Genomic DNA, 23,689 nt, shown 5'->3' with positions numbered 1-23,689 from the left:
GACTATGTTTATTCATTTCAATAAATTTTGTAGCTACTCATCTGAGCATGCTACTCACATATTCATGAATGTAGCTGTTTCTTTTGCTAAATACAGGCCAATAGGCATGATAGGACAGCGTAGTCCAGCAGGGAGCGTACAGGGCATTTGTATAACGGGACCATATACAGGAAATTTCTTCTCAACAGAGTTCGATTTTTTAAACCTTTTCTTTTGTAATGATTAAATGACAGATAAGAGTTTAGTATCACCCCGATATTTTTTTTGTTTGCTTGTATTTGTCCGAGTGTATTTTGAAGAGATACATGTATGCGTCACTCCATTTACCCGTCATTTCGATCGTCGTGCGTCACTCCATTTACCCGTCATTTCGATCGTCATACGTCACTCTATTTACCCATCAATTCGATCGTGATGCGTCACTCCATTTACCCGTCAATTCGATCGTCGTGCGTCACTTCATTTACCCGTCATTTCGATCGTCAGGCGTCACTCCATTTACCCGTCATTTCGATCGTCATGCGTCACTTCATTTACCCGTCATTTCGATCGTCATGCGTCACTCCATTTACTTGTCATTTCGATCGTGATGCGTCACTTCATTTACCCGTCATTTCGATCGTGATGCGTCACTCCATTTACCCGTCATTTCGATCGTTTTGAATTTCAGTGTAATGATTCCTATTGTCTAATATTTAAACATCTCTGTATAAATTGCAAAGAGGTACAACATCTCTTATTTTACGATGACTGGAAGATTTTTGACAAATATTACAAACACTAGAGGCCCAAGAACATCAGCACGTTCCTTGCATTAGAAGGGCGATGTCACGACTTCTCTTAATTTCCGAAAGTAGAGACATTTGAAAATTAATCCTTAGTGTTTTAAATATATACGAGAGATCAAGACTGATGATCTGAAGAGTTGCTTACAGGAATTTTAAACTGATCCTTCACAGGCTGGGGTCGGGATATCGTGTTTTTTCGCTATACAGTCGCATGGACAGTGTTGTCTTGCCTTGTCTTGGAAGGCCCCTCCCTTGGTTTTTTTAGTCTGGCACCCATGAGAGATTAAAGGACTTTTCCCAGGACTGAAAGTATGGTAATGCCTTTGTAATTCTTTAGTCAAGTGTGGAACCTCTCTGTTTGAAGACTGATTTGCGCTGGCCACTTTGAGACAATGGAACGGACCAATCGAATCGAAGATGCTCTGCTGTAATGGGAGTAAATATTCGGCGGCTTGTTGATATTCAGGTTTCTTATGGCTTCCTCGACTTGCGAGAGCAAAAGGGTCCCGGGGACCAATGTTTAGACCTTGTGTAAATGTTTTCAATGGTATTCACTTCGAAATAAGCTTGAGTGATGTCCTTGTCACCGAGAAAGTGCTCGAAGGGCAAGAGCAATGTTCGGAAATGATCCGTCTATCCATCAAGGATGCCTCGATATGAGTCGACATGGAACTCTGATACCAGATTTGGGTTTCCGGTCTTGTTACTATTGACAATTTTGTAGATGGGTTTAGTCATCTTGACGCGCTTTCATGGTTGCAGCCATTCTTGCGTCACGTCGGGCCGCTCTCTCGATTCGTCACTGTCCAGTGTCTTTTTGTAGCAGATCTTGCTTTCAGTACTAGGACCAATGTTGGGGTTTTCCAGCCTTCTTCCTGGCATTTGTTGTAGAGTTGTTCTCTCTCGTTGAGACGACTATGAGATTGTGGCTTTAGACCCAGGTTACAGTTTAGTGTTGTTGAAATGGTCTGATGTATCCAGATGTAGTTTTATTACAACAGGCATAATTATGGAAATCTTCAATAAAGTTTTCGTGTACCGGTGTTTGGCTCAATGGTTATATCGCAGTTCCAGTCGCCGGCTATCACAACATTATGCGATTCAGAGTGCTGTCGAACGAGTTCGAATAGCTAGACATACAGTCATTGAATTCTTTAGTTCCTCTAAATGGCATGTAGATCGAGATTACTCAAAACGTTTGTTTAGGCTTTGTGTCGACTATGATGTTATAGGGCTTGTTCCACATAATCCCTGTTCCTCCATAACCTCGAGGACGGTGTGAGGAAAGTATTGGGTTATACATGTCGACAACCTCGCCAGCCGCTTGTATCTTGTTGTCGATGACATTAAGTTCCTTTAGTTCGTAATTAAAGTCATTGTTCTTGAATACATAGATGCCAGCCGTCTTGCTCAGTTGGGCTACACTTTCGACTTTTAGCAATTGTGTTTATTTATCCTTGCGGTATACAAGACTGCCTATTCACATAAAATTCTAAATATTTGTCCGTCGTCCATATTGTTTTTCTTACCAATCATACAATAAGGAACCAATGGGATTCTACATAGGAAATACAGTACAATCTTAATGAAAATAGTGACAATTAGTCACAATCCAAGTTGGCTGCCAGTTCGTCAGTTTGTTTTTCTCACCAGTCTCAAAAATTGAGCAGGCTCTATTAGAAATCAAAACAGACACGAACCTGTATTGAGAAAGACCAACAAATTACTTTCTAAGAATACTTAATTTTTGAAATTAGCCCAAAATTTGACCACTAACATCGAAAGCTACATAATTATTCCATCATTCTCAAAATTAAACATGTACAAATATCTGTAGGGACCGAAATTACCCATAGAGCACTTACTGAGAAATAGTGACAACAAACTGACAGTTAAAATCTGTTTTCTGTCAGGGTTTATAATGGTTCACCATGGCTTTCATTATTTAATCCTTCTCTGGGCTCTACATATAACAATAAGAACAAAATACACAAATAAATGTTCATTCTTTTTTTTTTATTTCATCTGAACATTTTCTGTAGCTCACTTCGTGTTTAAGACATGGAGGACAGTTTAACATCCCCGAAACATTAGAACAGAAAACATCTGTATTATAAATAAGTCTGATAAATGTCAACGTCTGATACAGTATAGATCTTTAATCAGAGGGCACCTGCTTCAAAGCTTTTGTTCCTTATTCATGAAAAAGGTAATAGGTCAGCCTCAGGATAATTCAATCAAATATCAATCAAAGGTGTAAAGTAACTTGAGCTGTTCAACTATCCATAAATCTATCAATTTGTTACATATTGTTTCTACCATCCATTCTATCATACTAGGTGGGTGTCATTTACTCCCATCAATTAATTATTACAACTGTTGTATAACAAACAGTAAGTGTGTCTCTATTGGCAGACCAGTTGAACTTCAATCGGGAATAACTTTGTAATCATGTGATCCAATGCGTTTTTGATTGGCTAAAACATGAAGGCTGTTTCACGCGCAGAAATGATAAAACAAAAAGTTGTTCATAACTGTTTTTTTGGTGATAATTATGTATATATATATTTCTATTAATTTTTAACAGTTATAAATTAAAATATTTCTAGAATTTGTCAGTTTTGCATATTAGCATTTCACTATTATAAAACAGGTTATATCCTTACACCCAAACTGACACTGTAAAAATTCATCATCTGGTGATTTTTTTTATTGTGGTAGAAACAGGTCACACAAACTCGTAGTTGTCTATGTAGTATTATTTCACAGTCAGTTATTTTTCTAAAAATTCAGAAAACACTCGCTAAAGCTCGAGCTTTTTATAACTTTTGATACATACAACAACCACTCATTGTGTAACATCTACAAATGTATCTTTTAAATACCCCAAAAACTTTTGTCATGTCAGAAACAGTTCAAACACATGACAGTGAAATGATTTTTTCTGTATTAAAACGGAACATTCAATATTTTTTTTATTAAACTTTCTTCAGAGTGTGTCCACCTTTGATTTCTGTACTTCCTATCCCCAACAGATACAGCATACCGCTACAAAGTTTTAAGTTGTTTTCTGTACTTCCTATCCCCAACAGATACAGCATACCGCTACAAAGTTTTAAGTTGTTTTCTGTACTTCCTATCCCCAACAGATACAGCATACCGCTACAAAGTTTTAAGTTGATTTCTGTACTTCCTATCCCCAACAGATACAGCATACCGCTACAAAGTTTTAAGTTGTTTTCTGTACTTCCTATCCCCAACAGATACAGCATACCGCTACAAAGTTTTAAGTTGTTTTCTGTACTTCCTATCCCCAACAGATACAGCATACCGCTACAAAGTTTCACGTTGTTTTCTGTACTTCCTATCCCCAACAGATACAGCATACCGCTACAAAGTTTTACGTTGTTTTCTGTACTTCCTATCCCCAACAGATACAGCATACCGCTACAAAGTTTTACGTTGTTTTCTGTACTTCCTATCCCCTACAGATACAGCATACCGCTACAAAGTTTTACGTTGTTTTCTGTACTTCCTATCCCCAACAGATACAGCATACCGCTACAAAGTTTTACGTTGTTTTCTGTACTTCCTATCCCCAACAGATACAGCATACCGCTACAAAGTTTTACGTTGTTTTCTGTACTTCCTATCCCCAACAGATACAGCATACCGCTACAAAGTTTTACGTTGTTTTCTGTACTTCCTATCCCCAACAGATACAGCATACCGCTACAAAGTTTTACGTTGTTTTCTGTATTAAACTTCACGTCACTAACAACAGAGACACAACATGCTACAAACACAGGTTCACAGCCACATTTAGCTGCTCCCGAACAATAACAATGTTTTGTAATTTTTTCCTGGGCTACATCAACTTCCCGTATGGAGCCTCAGTAATCGCTTGGTCCGTCTAATCAACGCCTCCACAAATCCATAATGTGACCGATTCTTACAGAAACTCTGAAACAATGATACAAATACAGAATAACATCAAGTGAAACTTAAAATAATCAATTATCTTAAATCATTTCATTGATCAGATGTTCAAACAATTTGAACATTTAGCTAAAAAAAAAAAAAAAAATTTAATATTAAAAAAAGAAAGAAAAAAAGAAGAAGATTTCAATGCTTTAACAGACAATATATACAGCTAGCATTATGATTTTCAAAACATATTTGGTCCATCAATCAAATAATCTCTACATTATAATAATTTTTCCAAGCATTTTTTGGTCCATCATTAACCAATCACATGTGTTTGTTACCTGATTGATCTCTGACAATTTTTTCAGTAAGGACTCGGTGATAGCTGACGCTGCTGTTTGTTTGAGTGTAGCTAGCTCCTCCCTCGTCACGCCCCGTGTCAGTTCGTCTCCCTCGGAGAATGTCGCTCCCACGTCGGTGTCGTAGAGAGTACTGCTCATACCTGTCATGTCTGTATCAGAAATGTTCAAGGTGTGGTGAGTGTACATGAAAAATACTACTTGACGTTAGTTCTCTGTAAATTTCTAAATTCTTCAGATTAGAAATACATGATTACATGTGACAAAAGAGGTACGGTATGAACAAAACACTACACCATTATCATAATTGACAATACACTACATCATTGTTATAATTGACAATACACTACATCATTGTTATAATTGACAATACACTACATCATTGTTATAATTGACAATACACTACAGCATTGTTATAATTGACAATACACTACATCATTGTTATAATTGACAATACACTACAGCATTGTTATAATTGACAATACACTACAGCATTGTTATAATTGACAATAAATATATAATATATCGATGGGTTTAACATTTGTTCAAGCATGTAATGAAGCCACCTCAATGGTTTCTGAGGCAGTAATTACCAGATTAAAAACAAGACTTTCATTAAACCTGCAAAACTTTGCTTCTCAAAAACGTTTGACTCAAGAATATTTTTAACACCTACTAATTACAAATAGACATATTGGAAAACCATTTACCTATGAACTAGTAACCTTTGAACTGTTGACTGTATGTCATGTTCTTACTAGTAAAACATTGTCAAATGATCCAAATTTCATCATGAATAAATTACCCACCAATCTTTCACAGTACAGTATTTTACCTTGTAGATGTATGGTTCACGGTACAGTATTTTACCTTGTAGATGTATGTTTCACGGTACAGTATTTTACCTTGTAGATGTATGATTCACGGTACAGTATTTTACCTTGTAGATGTATGGTTCACAGTACAGTATTTTACCTTGTAGATGTATGATTCACGGTACAGTATTTTACCTTGTAGACGTATGATTCACGGTACAGTATTTTACCTTGTAGATGTATGATTCATGGTACAGTATTTTACCTTGTAGATGTATGGTTCACAGTACAGTATTTTACCTTGTAGATGTATGATTCACGGTACAGTATTTTACCTTGTAGACGTATGATTCACGGTTCAGTATTTTACCTTGTAGATATGTTTCACGGTTCAGTATTTTACCTTGTAGAGATATATTTCACGGTTCAGTATTTTACCTTGTAGATGTATGATTCACGGTACAGTATTTTACCTTGTAGACGTATGTTTCACAGTTCAGTATTTTACCTTGTAGACGTATGTTTCACGGTACAGTATTTTACCTTGTATACCTATGTTTCACGGTACAGTATTTTACCTTGTAGACATATTATTTACGGTACAGTATTTTACCTTGTAGACATATGTTTCATGGTACAGTATTTTACCTTGTAGACATATGATTCACGGTTCAGTATTTTACCTTGTAGATATGTTTCATGGTACAGTATTTTACCTTGTAGACGCCGCATCTGTTGCTGCCTTTTGACCTGTGACTGGTAGAGAGTGGGCTGTTGATCTATCGGCACACAGTGTAACAGGTAATACTCTAGGTGGCGCCACAGTATAAATATACAGTTCTCTATGATATCTGAACTCACAGTTAAGGTTGATGATGCACATACTAGCTATATATAAGTTTCACATACCAGCTATATATAAGATTCACATACTAGCTATACATTTGTATATAAGTTTCACATACTAGCTGTATATAAGTTTCACATATTAGCTATATATAAGTTTCACATACTAGCTTTATATAAGTTTCACATATTAGCTATATATAAGTTTCACATACTGGCTTTATATCAGTTTCACATACCAGCTATATATAAGTTTCACATACTAGCTATACATTTGTATATAAGTTTCACATACTGGCTTTATATAAGTTTCACATACTATAAAGATTTAAGCCAGCCGATCATGATCACCGATCAGTACACTCACTGATCACATACACTACCTTTGGATATTGACAATGGAGATCACTGTGTACAGATTCACCAGATATAGACACTAACCCAGTCATGAGTCACTGTGTACAGATTCACCAGATATAGACACTAAACCAGTCATGAGTCACTGTGTACAGATTCACCAGATATAGACACACTAACCCAGTCATGAGTCACTGTGTACAGATTCACCAGATATAGAGATACACTAACCCAGTCATGAGTCACTGTGTACAGATTCACCAGATATAGAGACACACTAACCCAGTCATGAGTCACTGTGTACAGATTCACCAGATATAGAGATACACTAACCCAGTCATGAGTCACTGTGTACAGATTCACCAGATATAGACACACTAACCCAGTCATGAGTCACTGTGTACAGATTCACCAGATATAGAGATACACTAACCTAGTCATGAGTCACTGTGTACAGATTCACCAGATATAGACACTAACCCAGTCATGAGTCACTGTGTACAGATTCACCAGATATAGAGATACACTAACCCAGTCATGAGTCACTGTGTACAGATTCACCAGATATAGACACTAACCCAGTCATGAGTCACTGTGTACAGATTCACCAGATATAGACACTAACCCAGTCATGAGTCACTGTGTACAGATTCACCAGATATAGAGATACACTAACCCAGTCATGAGTCACTGTGTACAGATTCACCAGATATAGACACTAACCCAGTCATGAGTCACTGTGTACAGATTCACCAGATATAGACACTAACCCAGTCATGAGTCACTGTGTACAGATTCACCAGACATTGAGTTAAACTAACCCAGTCCCAGACCGAAGAGATTCAACAATCCAGTAGTACATGACCAACACAGAATGAAGAGAATATACAATCCAGTGGTAGAGACCATATGACAAGGATACATGCAAGGTGTTTGAGTTCACCCCCTTTGTAGTGTACAATCTGTGCAAGGCGCCGGTGTGCCAGGTGTTGTCGCTGATGTGACGGCATTTTCTCTGTGGCAGGAACCCCTGAAAACTAAACCAGGAACTCTATTACAGCAAAACCATGCCTGTTAAATAAACTCTGACAAAGTTTGGACTGGCACACTTAATTATACATTATAATAATTTTATGATTTTAGTATAATACCATGATAACGCTCCATTTTGTAGTGTATCACTTACTTCCTTCAGGTCGTCTGTACTGAGGTCAGCGAGACTTTGTAATTTACGGAGATGTTGTTGATGTGTATCGTACACGGACATGAAGCGGCCAGCACACTGACGTAACTGGTACACAATGATGCCTATGTTAGGTATGTGGGCTGGCGTCATTGAAGACAAGGAAAACTCTGAAATATAATGTACTGGCGTCATTAACAACAGTGAAAACTGGAAAAATATGATGCATAGAACTCACATATCTGTGTATTACTGAACTTAGTGAAGTAAAATGTCTGACTTGTAAGCTGGATGGAAATCATACACAAAACCAAAACATCTAATAAAAGTTAGATTGATCACAATACGAATTAACAACTTATAATGATATTTATGTAAATGCCGATGTGTACTTTGGAGTAAAAACAGACCTTCTGTGTTTCTGATGTCTCTGGCTAAAGCTTCCTCCAAACTTGGACCAAATATCACACGACAAAACTGGGAGGAATAACCTGAAAATGTATGACAGTATTTATTGAAACACGACCATTACAGTGTCAACTGGTGACGATCATTACAGTGTCAACTGGTGTGACAGACATCAAATGTTCAGTTACTGTGACCACTACGACTACTGACATAAAGTTTACGATAATTGTGAGCATGAGTTGACCTTTGCCTGATCAATGTGTACATTCATAAATACCTGATGTTGATATAACAGCTCTACAAAACGATGTTACATTAGCTGCGACCTCTTGGTAGGCTAGCGTGACCTCGGCCTTGAGGTCACGACCTTCCTGTAGCTGTTGACTTTCTAGGTTGCGCAGCTGTTTGGTGAGTTTTTCTGACAGACAGTACTTAGGAACTAAGGCCAACATTTGTCGCTCAATACGCGTCTTATGACCTCTGAACTCGATCCCTGCTGTCTCAATGTCATCAAACTCGGCATCAGGAATACCTGGAGTTAGGAAGTGATGGGTTTACGGGTTTACTTCTGTGACTGTACTTACCTACATTATCAGTAAGAATCTGAGTCTCAGATCACCTATGTTACTGCTATACCTATATTACGTACTTAGTTACAGGGCCGCAACTAAAACTTCCATAATACATCTCAACACTCATGATCAAGAATCGATCATTTGAGCAATTGTAATGTTTTAAAATGATTCCCAACATTAAGTAATACAATACTTGTCATTCATCCTCTATTTTGGAGGAAGACCCACAATTTTGGACCCAAACTTATATATGAATTAATCAGTCAAACATTCTTTTATTCTTCATAATTTTCAACAACCCAATTAGTCCAGCAGAAATGACAGCTTTGTTAATTGTTTAAGTTTGACAAAGACGTCTATAAATATTTTTTAAGATTTGAAATTTTTAACATGCACCATCTCTCTAATAGAAACACCAAGAAGTGGACAAGTATGTTATATATTGTGTATGCTCCAAACAAACCTCGATAGTTGGCCCTGGCGATGACTGCAGTTGTCAGAGCAAGTTCCCTCAATGCCGGCAGATTTAGTGATGGCTGGCGATCCCTCAAGATGTTATGAAATACATCACCATGGGCAAATATGAACTGTAACACCTAAAAATGCAGGAAAATAATTAGTACTAAATGGTCCAACACAACCTGGGTTTTTTTATATTAAATATCACATAGATCTTGAATCAGACTCAAAGAGACATCAGATTCTCTTAACAACACAACATGGCTATAGGTCATCCCGACTCTTCAGGTCAGATGACCTAACAATACCTCCCTCCCTCATCTATTTTTTTTTTAAATTGGACCTGAGAACCAACTAATTAATTTTCTATGGCCTAAGGTATTTCTATGTACCTGGTTTCCAGCATCCTGGTTCTCTATACCCAGTGAGGTGAGTAGTGCCAGACAGAGCTTTAGACTGGCAAACAGTACATGTTGGTACCGAGCCATTGGACTAGGGATGAATTCCTCGGACTCCAAAAATCCCTGGGTATCTCGTGACCTGTGTGTTAAACAAGGCATGTTACTATAGAAACTTATACCAGCCGTGTTACTTCTCACAGAACTTCTGTCATCATCAAGTCTATTACACCTAAAACATTTCCTGGTATTCACAGGTAAAATATTATTACTGTTTTCTAGGTAATCTTCAGAGTTTGACAGTAATAACTACCTTGGTCTGAATGGAAACCTTACCTTTCCAGCTCTGGCCGCATATCAAAGAAGGAGCACCCCGCCAGTCGCTGCATGAGCCCACACCTGAGGATTGTGTGAGCCCCAGTAGTAGATTCAGCAACCCTGGTCAGCAGGCCCTGAAAAGGTACATAACCAATTATACAGTGTAAACAGACTTTCATCAGTATGCCCTGAAAAGGTACATCATCAATTATAGGAGTGTCTGTACATACCATTGTAGATGTAGAGGTCACAAAATCCTGGGTTAGGGGTGTCTGTACATACCATTTTAGACTTGTAGATGTAGAGGACACAAAATCCTGGGTTAGGGGTGTCTGTACGTACCATTTTAGACTCGTAGATGTAGAGGACACAAAATCCTGGGTTAGGGGTGTCTGTACGTACCATTTTAGACTCGTAGATGTAGAGAACATAAAATCCTGGGTTAGGGGTGTCTGTACGTACCATTTTAGACTCGTAGATGTAGAGGACACGAAGTTCGGGATTCTGGGACAGGAGTGTCTGTAGTTGTTCGTCGTCATGAAGTATACTGTCCACCAGATGTTGGAGGTATCCTTTTGATGACAGGAAGGTCAGCCACTGCTGGAACTTGTCCATGGACAGGATTGTATCCATCACGGACAGCGCTAACATCTGACAATTACAACATGTATACGTGTCTGAGAGACAGCTCAAATATATAACAACCTACATCACGGAGAGGGCTAACATCTGACAATTACAACATGTATACGTGTCTGAGAGACAGCTTAAATATATAACAACCTACATCACGCACAGCGCTAACATCTGACAATTACAACATGTATACGTGTCCGAGAGACAGCTCAAATATATAACAACCTACATCACGGAGAGGGCTAACATCTGACAATTACAACATGTATACGTGTCTGAGAGACAGCTTAAATATATAACAACCTACATCACGCACAGCGCTAACATCTGACAATTACAACATGTATACGTGTCTGAGAGACAGCTCAAATATATAACAACCTACATCACGGAGAGGGCTAACATCTGACAATTACAACATGTATACGTGTCTGAGAGACAGCTCAAATATGTGATAACAACCTACACGTGTCATAGACTCTTTTCATATTCAAACAAACATATTTTAGCTGTGACTAATATAATTCAGTTTAATCTCAAGTATGAAATACACACCCGTCCGACATCATGCCCATCACAGGCGTCCCGACACACAGTTTCCATAAAATTGTCCCCGTAGGACAAGATAGTGGACACATTCTCCTTGGCTAGCTGGTCGTACTCCGAGTCTGAGGCAGCAAGGATCCTTCCTCCCACTCCGTCCTGGTCCTTATCTAGGATATTTAATCATAAAATATGTTAGTGAGATGTAGTGGTGTAATACTTTTATTCTGCACGTATCAATTTTACATACAGAGTAAGAAATTCAGAATTTGTTTCTTCTGTCACAATCACCGACCCTCAAATGTCTTTTGTCTGAGAAAGACATAATACAAAATGTACCTATGTGAAGTACTTAAACTCAGACAGCTTGGATCAAATCCTTTAATGCTACTACGTACCTGGGTTTGTGGGAGTTTTTGGTTTCTGTGCAATCTGTAGATAGTACAGCAGTGATCCATACAAATTGGCTCTCACTCGCTGTAATCCTCCACCTAGGTATAAACAGATAAACAGTTTGTTATAACTCACTCGCTGTAATCCTCCACCTAGGTATAAACAGATAAACAGTTATAACTCACTCGCTGTAATCCTCCACCTAGGTATAAACAGATAAACAGTTATAACTCACTCGCTGTAATCCTCCACCTAGGTATAAACAGATAAACAGTTATAACTCACTCGCTGTAATCGTTGGCTTAGGTATAAACAGATTAACAGTTCATTAAAACTCACTCGCTGTAATCATCGGCTTAGGTATAAACAGATAGTGTGTTACGTTCTCAATAACTACTATCCAATGCCACTGAATTTATACGGAATGTCATGATTAATTGATGTCGGCCCTCTGACTGATGAGAACATTAAACACTGTGACCTTACTTGATCTGAGGATGTGTTCTATGAGGCCTTTGAGCACCAACTGGAGAGATGTAGCGAACAGTGTTCTAGATCCCGACCCCTCGCCCCAGGCCACGGACTGGCCCAGTGTAGTACTGCTGTCCTGGAGACGCGAGGCGTAGCATGTGTATCTGTCTCCATCAGACGTTGTCTGCTCCACAGAAAAACACTGGCGAAGGTTTGCCATTAGTGTCAGGATAACGCCGGCAACTGGTGAAGTCAATTCTGTCAAGGCTGCTTCATCTGCAACCTGTAAAACCAATGTAACATTTACTTACGACAGTCCTGTATCTACCCTAACCCCAACAATCCTGTATCTACCCAGTCCCCAACAGTCCTGTATCTGCCTCACCCCCAACAATCCTGTATCTACACCACCCCCAAGAGTCCTGTATCTACCCAGTCCCCAACAGTCCTGTATCTACACAATCCCCAACAGTCCTGTATCTATACAATCCCCAATAGTCCTGTATCTACCCAGTCCCCAACAGTCCTGTATCTACCTCATCCCCAACAGTCCTGTATCTACCCAGTCCCAACAGTCCTGTATCTACCTCATCCCCAACAGTCCTGTATCTATCCAGTCCACAACAGTCCTGTATCTACCCAGTCCCCAACAGTCCTGTATCTACAACATCACCAACAGTCCTGTATCTACCCAGTCCCCAACAGTCCTGTATCTACCTCATCCCCAACAGTCCTGTATCTACCTCATCCCCAACAGTCCTGTATCTACCCAGTCCCCAACAGTCCTGTATCTATCCAGTCCCCCAGTATCTATCCAGTCCCCAACAGTCCTGTATCTACACCACCCCCAACAGTCCTGTATCTATCCAGTCCCCAACAGTCCTGTATCTACCTCATCCCCAACAGTCCTGTATCTACCCAGTCCCCAACAGTCCTGTATCTATCCCATCCCCAACAGTCCTGTATCTACAATATCCCCAACAGTCCTGTATCTACCCCATCACCAACAGTCCTGTATCTACAATATCCCCAACAGTCCTGTATCTACCCAGTCCCCAACAGTCCTGTATCTACCCAATCCCCAACAGTCCTGTATCTACCCCATCACCAACAGTCCTGTATCTACAATATCCCCAACAGTCCTATATCTACCCAGTCCCCAACAGTCCTGTATCTACAACATCACCAACAGTCCTGTATCTACAACATCACCAACAGTCCTGTATCTACAACATCACCAACAGTCGTGTGTCTACCCTGACCCCAACAGTCATGTATTTACCCTGACCCTATCAGCAATGTGTCTGGCCATTCTTTACTACACTTCATCAATAATATCCAACATATCAATGCTCCTTAAAGAAACTATTTACATCAACCCTAAAAGTTCTGTTATAATGAGAAAAAGTTAACCTAAGCTTTGTACTTTGTAAAATCTACCTTCTGTAGGAGATCCTGGAGCAGCTCAAACAGGATGGCCTGGCGAACGTCGCGGGGGAGCAGGTCCTCAGGACAAGATGTGAGAAGGATCTCAGCGACCTGACGCCAAGCCTCAAATGACTGCTGCTTCACCTTCAGGTTGACACGTACCTCGTTCCTGGCCACCACATTTCTTAGTATCCCCTGTACTTCCTACAACACACATTCTCTACACTGTAATGTATCCCCTGTACTTCCTACAACACACATTCTCTACACTGTAATGTGTATCCCCTGTACTTCCTACAACACACATTCTCTACACTGTAATGTGTATCCCCTGTACTTCCTACAACACACATTCTCTACACTGTAATGTACCCCTGTACTTCTACAACATTCTACACTGTAATGTACCCCTGTACTTCCTACAACACACATTCTCTACACTGTAATGTGTATCCCCTGTACTTCCTACAACACACATTCTCTACACTGTAATGTATATCCCCTGTACTTCCTACAACACACATTCTCTACACTGTAATGTGTATCCCCTGTACTTCCTACAACACACATTCTCTACACTGTAATGTGTACCCCCTGTACTTCCTACAACACACATTCTCTACACTGTAATGTGTATCCCCTGTACTTCCTACAACACACATTCTCTACACTGTAATGTGTATCCCCTGTACTTCCTACAACACACACTCTCTACACTGTAATGTGTATCCCCTGTACTTCCTACAACACACATTCTCTACACTGTAATATATATCCCCTGTACTTCCTACAACACACATTCTCTACACTGTAATGTGTATCCCCTGTACTTCCTACAACACACATTCTCTACACTGTAATGTGTATCCCCTGTACTTCCTACAACACACACTCTCTACACTGTAATATGTATCCCCTGTACTTCCTACAACACACACTCTCTACACTGTAATATGTATCCCCTGTACTTCCTACAACACACACTCTCTACACTGTAATGTGTATCCCCTGTACTTCCTACAACACACATTCTCTACACTGTAATATGTATCCCCTGTACTTCCTACAACACACATTCTCTACACTGTAATATGTACCCCCTGTACTTCCTACAACACACATTCTCTACACTGTAATGTATATCCCCTGTACTTCTACAACACACATTCTCTACACTGTAATATGTATCCCCTGTACTTCCTACAACACACATTCTCTACACTGTAATGTGTATCCCCTGTACTTCCTACAACACACATTCTCTACACTGTAATATGTATCCCCTGTACTTCCTACAACACACATTCTCTACACTGTAATGTGTACCCCCTGTACTTCCTACAACACACATTCTCTACACTGTAATATGTACCCCCTGTACTTCCTACAACACACATTCTCTACACTGTAATGTATATCCCCTGTACTTCCTACAACACACATTCTCTACACTGTAATGTGTATCCCCTGTACTTCCTACAACACACATTCTCTACACTGTAATGTGTATCCCCTGTACTTCCTACAACACACATTCTCTACACTGTAATGTGTATCCCCTGTACTTCCTACAACACACATTCTCTACACTGTAATGTGTATCCCCTGTACTTCCTACAACACACATTCTCTACACTGTAATATGTATCCCCTGTACTTCCTACAACACACATTCTCTACACTGTAATGTATATCCCCTGTACTTCCTACAACACACATTCTCTACACTGTAATGTGTATCCCCTGTACTTCCTACAACACACACTCTCTACACTGTTTCACTGTAATGTGTATCCCCTGTACTTCCTACAACACACATTCTCTACACTGTAATATGTACTCCCTGTACTTCCTACAACACACATTCTCTACACTGTAATATGTATCCCCTGTACTTCCTACAACACACATTCTCTACACTGTAATGTGTATCCCCTGTACTTCCTACAACACACATTCTCTACACTGTAATATGTATCCCCTGTACTTCCTACAACACACATTCTCTACACTGTAATGTGTATCCCCTGTACTTCCTACAACACACATTCTCTACACTGTAATGTGTATCCCCTGTACTTCCTACAACACACACTCTCTACACTGTAATGTGTATCCCTGTACTTCCTACAACACACATTCTCTACACTGTAATGTGTATCCCCTGTACTTCCTACAACACACACTCTCTACACTGTTACACTGTAATATGTATCCCCTGTACTTCCTACAACACACATTCTCTACACTGTAATGTGTATCCCCTGTACTTCCTACAACACACATTCTCTACACTGTAATATGTATCCCCTGTACTTCCTACAACACACATTCTCTACACTGTTTCACTGTAATGTATATCCCCTGTACTTCCTACAACACACATTCTCTACACTGTAATGTGTATCCCCTGTACTTCCTACAACACACATTCTCTACACTGTAATATGTATCCCCTGTACTTCCTACAACACACATTCTCTACACTGTAATGTGTATCCCCTGTACTTCCTACAACACACACTCTCTACACTGTAATGTGTATCCCTGTACTTCCTACAACACACATTCTCTACACTGTAATGTGTATCCCCTGTACTTCCTACAACACACACTCTCTACACTGTTACACTGTAATATGTATCCCCTGTACTTCCTACAACACACATTCTCTACACTGTAATGTGTATCCCCTGTACTTCCTACAACACACATTCTCTACACTGTAATATGTATCCCCTGTACTTCCTACAACACACATTCTCTACACTGTTTCACTGTAATGTATATCCCCTGTACTTCCTACAACACACATTCTCTACACTGTAATGTGTATCCCCTGTACTTCCTACAACACACATTCTCTACACTGTAATATGTATCCCCCTGTACTTCCTACAACACACATTCTCTACACTGTTTCACTGTAATGTATATCCCCTGTACTTCCTACAACACACATTCTCTACACTGTAATGTGTATCCCCTGTACTTCCTACAACACACATTCTCTACACTGTAATGTGTATCCCCTGTACTTCCTACAAAACACATTCTCTACACTGTAATATATATCCCCTGTACTTCCTACAACACACATTCTCTACACTGTAATGTGTATCCCCTGTACTTCCTACAACACACATTCTCTACACTGTAATGTATATCCCCTGTACTTCCTACAACACACATTCTCTACACTGTTTCACTGTAATGTGTATCCCCTGTACTTCCTACAACACACATTCTCTACACTGTTTCACTGTAATGTGTATCCCCTAAGGGGATGGAGATGATGTTAAAGTACATTTCCTTGGGACAAGAGACTAAAAAGTGACCTTTGATCAAACAATTATAAAACATAACATTATAGGGGTATACAGACTGGCTCCTAGTATGTTTGACACTATAATTATACTTCAGGTTAAGTTAATGATAGAAAGTGGCCTTGACCTTTTACCTTGACTACAGAGAGTCCTCAGGTTTGTAATATACAAACAATACTGAATTACTTACTGTAAGTGTTTAATATCTATAAATAGCATACACAAATACCCACCTCCATGATGCGATGTCTCTGTGCAGCCATCACCGTTCCCTGGACGTTGTTGAGTTCATTGGTGAGAACCTGGTGGAGCTGATTAATGTTAGAGCAGACAACACCGTGTTCCCCAACAGTCTCGGTCGAGCGGATAACCTTCTCTATCATACCCGGCTCAAAGAACTCGAGGGACAGAGGTGTTGGGTAGCGTTGTGTGAAGTCTACAGAGTCGAGGAGACACAACAACTTCCGACGTGTCTGTTTACCTACAAAGTCCATTGAGAATTTATTATTTAGCAGGTCTAGATAAATAAATCTGGCTCCACCTACACAGACACATGGGCGCTATATATACAGTCCTATGACGATTTCACAGAGGATTACTTCCCCAATATATGAGTAATCATTTCATGTGTCTACTGTTCAATATAATAACTATATTTTATATGTGTTGTATTTAGAATGGAAAGTTAAATGATCTTACCCCGTAGTTGTTTGTTCTGTAATAACTATGTTTTATATGTGTTGTATTTAGAATGGAAAGTTAAGAAAACTTACCCCGTATTTGTTTGTTCTGTAATAATTATATTTTATATGTGTTGTATTAAGAATGGAAAGTTCTACCATTCTTGATAAAGAAGAGAATATAACTCTTGGTTACCCAGGTGCTGACAATTTCACTATTTTGACAAATACTATCATTTGTGTCATGAAATGGACATTATGGAAATGTAGAAATGACATTAAATATAACAACAATCATCCAAACTTAGACATAGCAAAATTAAAATTCAGAAGACAGCTAAAAAATGAGCTTTGGTGTTATTGCAAATCGAAACAGAAGAAAATAATTCCTGTTAATATTGTAACTCTAATGTATGAAAATATCATATAAAATATTTCTATATTTCTTTTGTTGCATTGCATTGCCTGTTATGTTTTATACAATGGACTTTATATTATTATATAACAGGCATGCATAAGACAATCTTTCATACATGAAAAGAAAATGTAATCTTTAAGTGATTGCTTTCATTATTAAATAAAACAATAACTTATGCACTGTGATGATTATTGAGGATGAAAAACCAGAGAGCAAATTATCCTTATGTATGTATGTATGTATGTATGTATGTATTTACATGTATGTATGTTTGTATGTATGTATGTATGTATGTATGTATGTATGTATGTATGTATGTGTGAATGTATGTATGTTTGTGTGAATGTATGTATGTATGCATGTATGCATATATGTATGTATGTATGTATGTATGTATGTATGTATGTATGTATGTATGCATACATGCATGTATGTATGTATGTATGTATGTATGTATGTATGTATGTACATGTATGTATGTATGTATGTATGTATGTATGTATGTAAGTATGTATGTATGTGTGAATGTATGTATGTATGTATGTATATGTATGTATGTATGTATGTATGAATACGTGTGTGTATGTATGCACATTTGCTTACTTGAAACAATAATGTGGTCAAAGATTTCAAAAATTTGCAGACTGAAAACCATTTCTCAAGTACTCTGAGTGCAAAAGAAAAAAAAAAAAAAAAAAGAATGGAAAGTTAAGGAAACTTACCCCGTAGTTGTTTGTTCTGTGAGAAAGAAGACAAATACATGGAGGCGTCCCCAAACCTGTCAAACAGGGCGTCTGTATCATCCACACCACCGCCATTCATACCTGTATAATACCATCAACTTCTTGGTAAAACTAGTCAACTTTTTATCTTAATATTCTCAACAAAGTAAATATCAGTGATCAATGAAATGACGTTTGTCAATGTTACTAGTTTATGTGACAGAATCAGTAATAATGATGTCTATAATGTTGTCCATGTTGTTAGTTTATGTCGTCCTGATAACGATGACTATAATGTTGTCCATGTTGTTAGTTTATGTCGTCCTGATAACGATGACTATAATGTTGTCCATGTTACTAGTTTATGTCGTCCTGATAACGATGACTATAATGTTGTCCATGTTGTTAGTTTATGTCGTCCTGATAACGATGACTATAATGTTGTCCATGTTGTTAGTTTATGTCGTCCTGATAACGATGACTATAATGTTGTCCATGTTGTTAGTTTGTGTCGTCCTGATAACGATGACTAAAATGTTGTCCATGTTAGTTTATGTCGTCCTGATAACGATGACTATAATGTTGTCTATGTTGTTAGTTTGTGTCGTCCTGATAACGATGACTATAATGTTGTCCATGTTGTTAGTTTGTGTCGTCCTGATAACGATAACTATAATGTTGTCCATGTTGTTAGTTTGTGTCGTCCTGATAACGATGACTATAATGTCGTCCTGATAACGATGACTATAATGTTGTCCATGTTACTAGTTTATGTTGTCCTGATACCGATGACTATAATGTTGTCCATGTTGTTAGTTTGTGTCGTCCTGATAACGATGACTAAAATGTTGTCCATGTTAGTTTATGTCGTCCTGATAACGATGACTATAATGTTGTCTATGTTGTTAGTTTGTGTCGTCCTGATAACGATGACTATAATGATGTCCATGTTAGTTTATGTCGTCCTGATAATGATGACTATAATGTTGTCCATGTTGTTAGTTTGTGTCGTCCTGATAACGATGACTATAATGTTGTCCATGTTAGTTTGTGTCGTCCTGATAACAATGACTATAATGCTGTCCATGTTGTTAGTTTATGTCGTCCTGATAACGATAACTATAATGTTGTCCATGTTGTTAGTTTATGTCGTCCTGATAACGATGACTATAATGTTGTCCATGTTGTTAGATTGTTGTCCTGATAACGATGACTATAATGATGTCCATGTTAGTTTATGTCGTCCTGATAACGATGACTATAATGTTGTCCATGTTGTTAGTTTATGTCGTCCTGATAACGATGACTATAATGTTGTCCATGTTGTTAGTTTATGTCGTCCTGATAACGATGACTATAATGTTGTCCATGTTGTTAGTTTATGTCGTCCTGATAACGATGACTATAATGTTGTCCATGTTAGTTTGTGTCGTCCTGATAACGATGACTATAATGTTGTCACTTTATGTCGTCCTGCTAACGATGACTATAATGTTGTCCATGTTGTTAGTTTATGTCGTCCTGATAACGATGACTATAATGTTGTCCATGTTGTTAGTTTATGTCATCCTGATAACGATGTCTATAATGTTGTCCATGTTGTTAGTTTATGTCGTCCTGATAACGATGACTATAATGTTGTCCATGTTGTTAGTTTATGTCGTCCTGATAACGATGACTATAATGTTGTCCATGTTAGTTTGTGTCGTCCTGATAACGATGACTATAATGTTGTCACTTTATGTCGTCCTGATAACGATGACTATAATGTTGTCCATGTTAGTTTGTGTCGTCCTGATAACGATGACTATAATGTTGTCCATGTTGTTAGTTTATGTCGTCCTGATAACGATGACTATAATGTTGTCCATGTTGTTAGTTTATGTCGTCCTGATAACGATGACTATATTGTTGTCCATGTTGTTAGTTTATGTCGTCCTGATAACGATGTCTATAATGTTGTCCATGTTAGTTTATGTCGTCCTGATAACGATGACTATAATGTTGTCATGTTAGTTGATGTCGTCCTGATAACGATGACTATAATGTTGTCCATGTTGTTAGTTTATGTCGTCCTGATAACGATGACAATAATGTTGTCCATGTTGTTAGTTTATGTCGTCCTGATAACGATGACTATGATGTTGTCCATGTTGTTAGTTTATGTCGTCCTGATAACGATGACTATAATGTTGTCCATGTTGTTAGTGTATGTCGTCCTGATAACGATGACTATAATGTTGTCCATGTTAGTTTATGTCCTCCTGATAACGATGACTATAATGTTGTCCATGTTGTTAGTTTATGTCGTCCTGATAACGATGACTATAATGTTGTCCATGTTGTTAGTGTATGTCGTCCTGATAACGATGACTATAATGTTGTCCATGTTGTTAGTTTATGTCGTCCTGATAACGATGACTATAATGTTGTCCATGTTAGTTTATGTCGTCCTGATAACGATGACTATAATGTTGTCCATGTTGTTAGTTTATGTCGTCCTGATAACGATGATAGACTGTTCTTACCTTTACTCTGGTCATCCTGGTTGTCGTCCAGTAGGAGCCGCATGAGGCGCTGGGTGTGTGAGCGTTGTCTGTTGAGAGATGTCATCCTTAACTCCACAGCGACCGTCTTCAGTAGCCATGCCTGATGACTGGTGACCGGATGGGCTGTACAGGAAGGGAAACACACTCACAGTTATACAGTAAAACATGTAATTATATCACAGGAAGGGAAATACGTTCACAGTTATACAGAAAAACAGGTAATTATATATCACGTATCCAACATAAACATGCCATAACTCCCGGCGTGAGACAAAATCTCCCTTATTTTCAAGTCATTTATTTCCTCCCGGCAGGAGAGCCCAAATTCCTGTATTTTGTAATTCCCTCCGGTATTTTTGCCGACGCCATTTTTGTTTACAATTCAGTAGTTTTTCTCGCAAGATTTAATGAGATTTGGATAAATTTAGCGATCACGTGATCCATCTGTTCATGTGATCACTCAATCAAAGTGGCGCCTGTTGGACACGGCTTTCACACGAAGCTCTGGCTAGTGTAATGTTTGCGCTAGAATATCTATCACTGAAAAAAAGGTAAGTCGTTTACAAACAACTTTAACCCTCTTTGCTAACAGACTTGAATTATTGTTTGTTTTCTTTTAGGACCATACTTTGATGATGGTAATTGATACAGAGTCTGGTCAGAAGCAAAATCACACATGTTTTTCATATAACATGTGTATCGTGGATCAGTGATAGCAAGATGAAATCTGATATTTTCTTTTAGAAAACTATCAAAATTAGCACATCTGGTGGTCGTAGTGGTAAATCATGATGTTTACAATGACTGTACAGTCCATGACAGAGACAATATACAAAATCTAGAATGATCGTGATAAGATTTACTGCAGTCTCCTAACATGAACATCTTCAGTTCTCATGACTTCATGTATACACTTGCACACTTGGAATATTTTAAAATCTAAATGGTCCAACATAAGGGATCCCACAGGACATTTCATGGTGATTTTTACAACTGATGTGTTCCCTCAGAGTGGATCAAGCTTTCTAATTTAAAGAAAATCCAAACTGATAAAAAATTAACTTGCTTGTCTTAATCTTTAGCTACATGTAATTATAATATACCCTTTTCAAATGCTGTTATGTAATATGCATAAAGCTGTGAAACTTTTTGTGTTACATAAAAAAATCAAAAAATCATTTCATATCATCAGAATCTGTATGTATACTTATTGCATTTTTTTTACCTTATACAACTTTTTGTTGTTTGCATATACAATATGAGTAATTAATATCCAAAATAAATATAAATATTCTTTATCACTTTCAAAATTAGTTTATTGCTTTAAAATTGAGTAAAAATGTCGATATTCATGTCGCGCACAAATCTCCCTTATATTAGGCAAAACTCCCTTAAAATAATCATCAATCTCCCTTATTGGTCTCCTGAAAGTATGGCATGTATGCCAACGTGTAAATCATCAGGATTGGACCAATTATATCATGTAACAAGAATTACACGTAAATATATCTAACATATCCCACCTGTGTATCATAAGGATAATATCAACATGTAGTATTTATTACCTATATATATATATTCATTGTTGTAATAACCTGAAACAAATTTCATTGCTATATTTCCCCAAATTTCAATAAGATTACCACCAACATTACAAAAGCTTGCCTCACACAGTTTATCACTTTACCTCACAACAGCATTAAGAATCTTTATCCCAAATTATTGACGTAATTGTTTACATTAGATCCGACATAAAATACTAAAGTTCTTAATGTTTAAAAATACAGTTTTCTTTCACAAAAAAAAAATCATTCATACCAACTCCAGCAAGTAATAGTTAGCTCCTTTAGTAACCCTCAAACCAAATGTTAGTCCATAGTACAATTATAAAGGAGTTTTCTAGTGCCTTTCAACACTTGCATCAAAACTCTAACATTAAATCTGACATACTAAATTTGACCTTGAACTTAAACCCAGTGACCTAAACCATTATAATCAAATGATTTAGTGCTTAATTCCGACTAACATTGTTTCAAAATATCATAACAAAATATCTATCACTGAAAAGATATAAAATTTGACCTCTGACC

General features: G+C 38.0%; 1 protein-coding gene across 1 annotated transcript in view; it reads right to left on the bottom strand.

Annotated features, from left to right (window-relative positions):
• Positions 1-2,785: 2,785 nt before the first annotated feature.
• LOC117328287 (nuclear pore complex protein Nup205-like) overlaps positions 2,786-23,689 on the bottom strand; it is a 58,810-nt gene continuing 37,906 nt past the window's right edge. Inside the window, 18 exon segments of the mRNA XM_033885807.1 lie at positions 2,786-4,751; positions 5,057-5,226; positions 6,606-6,740; positions 8,015-8,129; positions 8,279-8,445; positions 8,686-8,766; positions 8,961-9,215; positions 9,722-9,854; positions 10,110-10,257; positions 10,452-10,567; positions 10,896-11,084; positions 11,625-11,782; positions 12,011-12,103; positions 12,492-12,759; positions 13,917-14,108; positions 17,464-17,711; positions 19,051-19,152; positions 21,579-21,722. Coding sequence (XP_033741698.1) covers positions 4,662-4,751; positions 5,057-5,226; positions 6,606-6,740; positions 8,015-8,129; positions 8,279-8,445; positions 8,686-8,766; positions 8,961-9,215; positions 9,722-9,854; positions 10,110-10,257; positions 10,452-10,567; positions 10,896-11,084; positions 11,625-11,782; positions 12,011-12,103; positions 12,492-12,759; positions 13,917-14,108; positions 17,464-17,711; positions 19,051-19,152; positions 21,579-21,722 — 2,804 coding nt within the window. The 3' untranslated portion in view covers positions 2,786-4,661.

The sequence above is a fragment of the Pecten maximus genome, chromosome 5, assembly GCF_902652985.1.
Source record: "Pecten maximus chromosome 5, xPecMax1.1, whole genome shotgun sequence".
In the NCBI taxonomy this organism is placed as follows: domain Eukaryota; kingdom Metazoa; phylum Mollusca; class Bivalvia; order Pectinida; family Pectinidae; genus Pecten; species Pecten maximus.
Note: the sequence above shows the minus strand (reverse complement) of the source record. Positions and strands in the feature narration are given on the sequence as shown.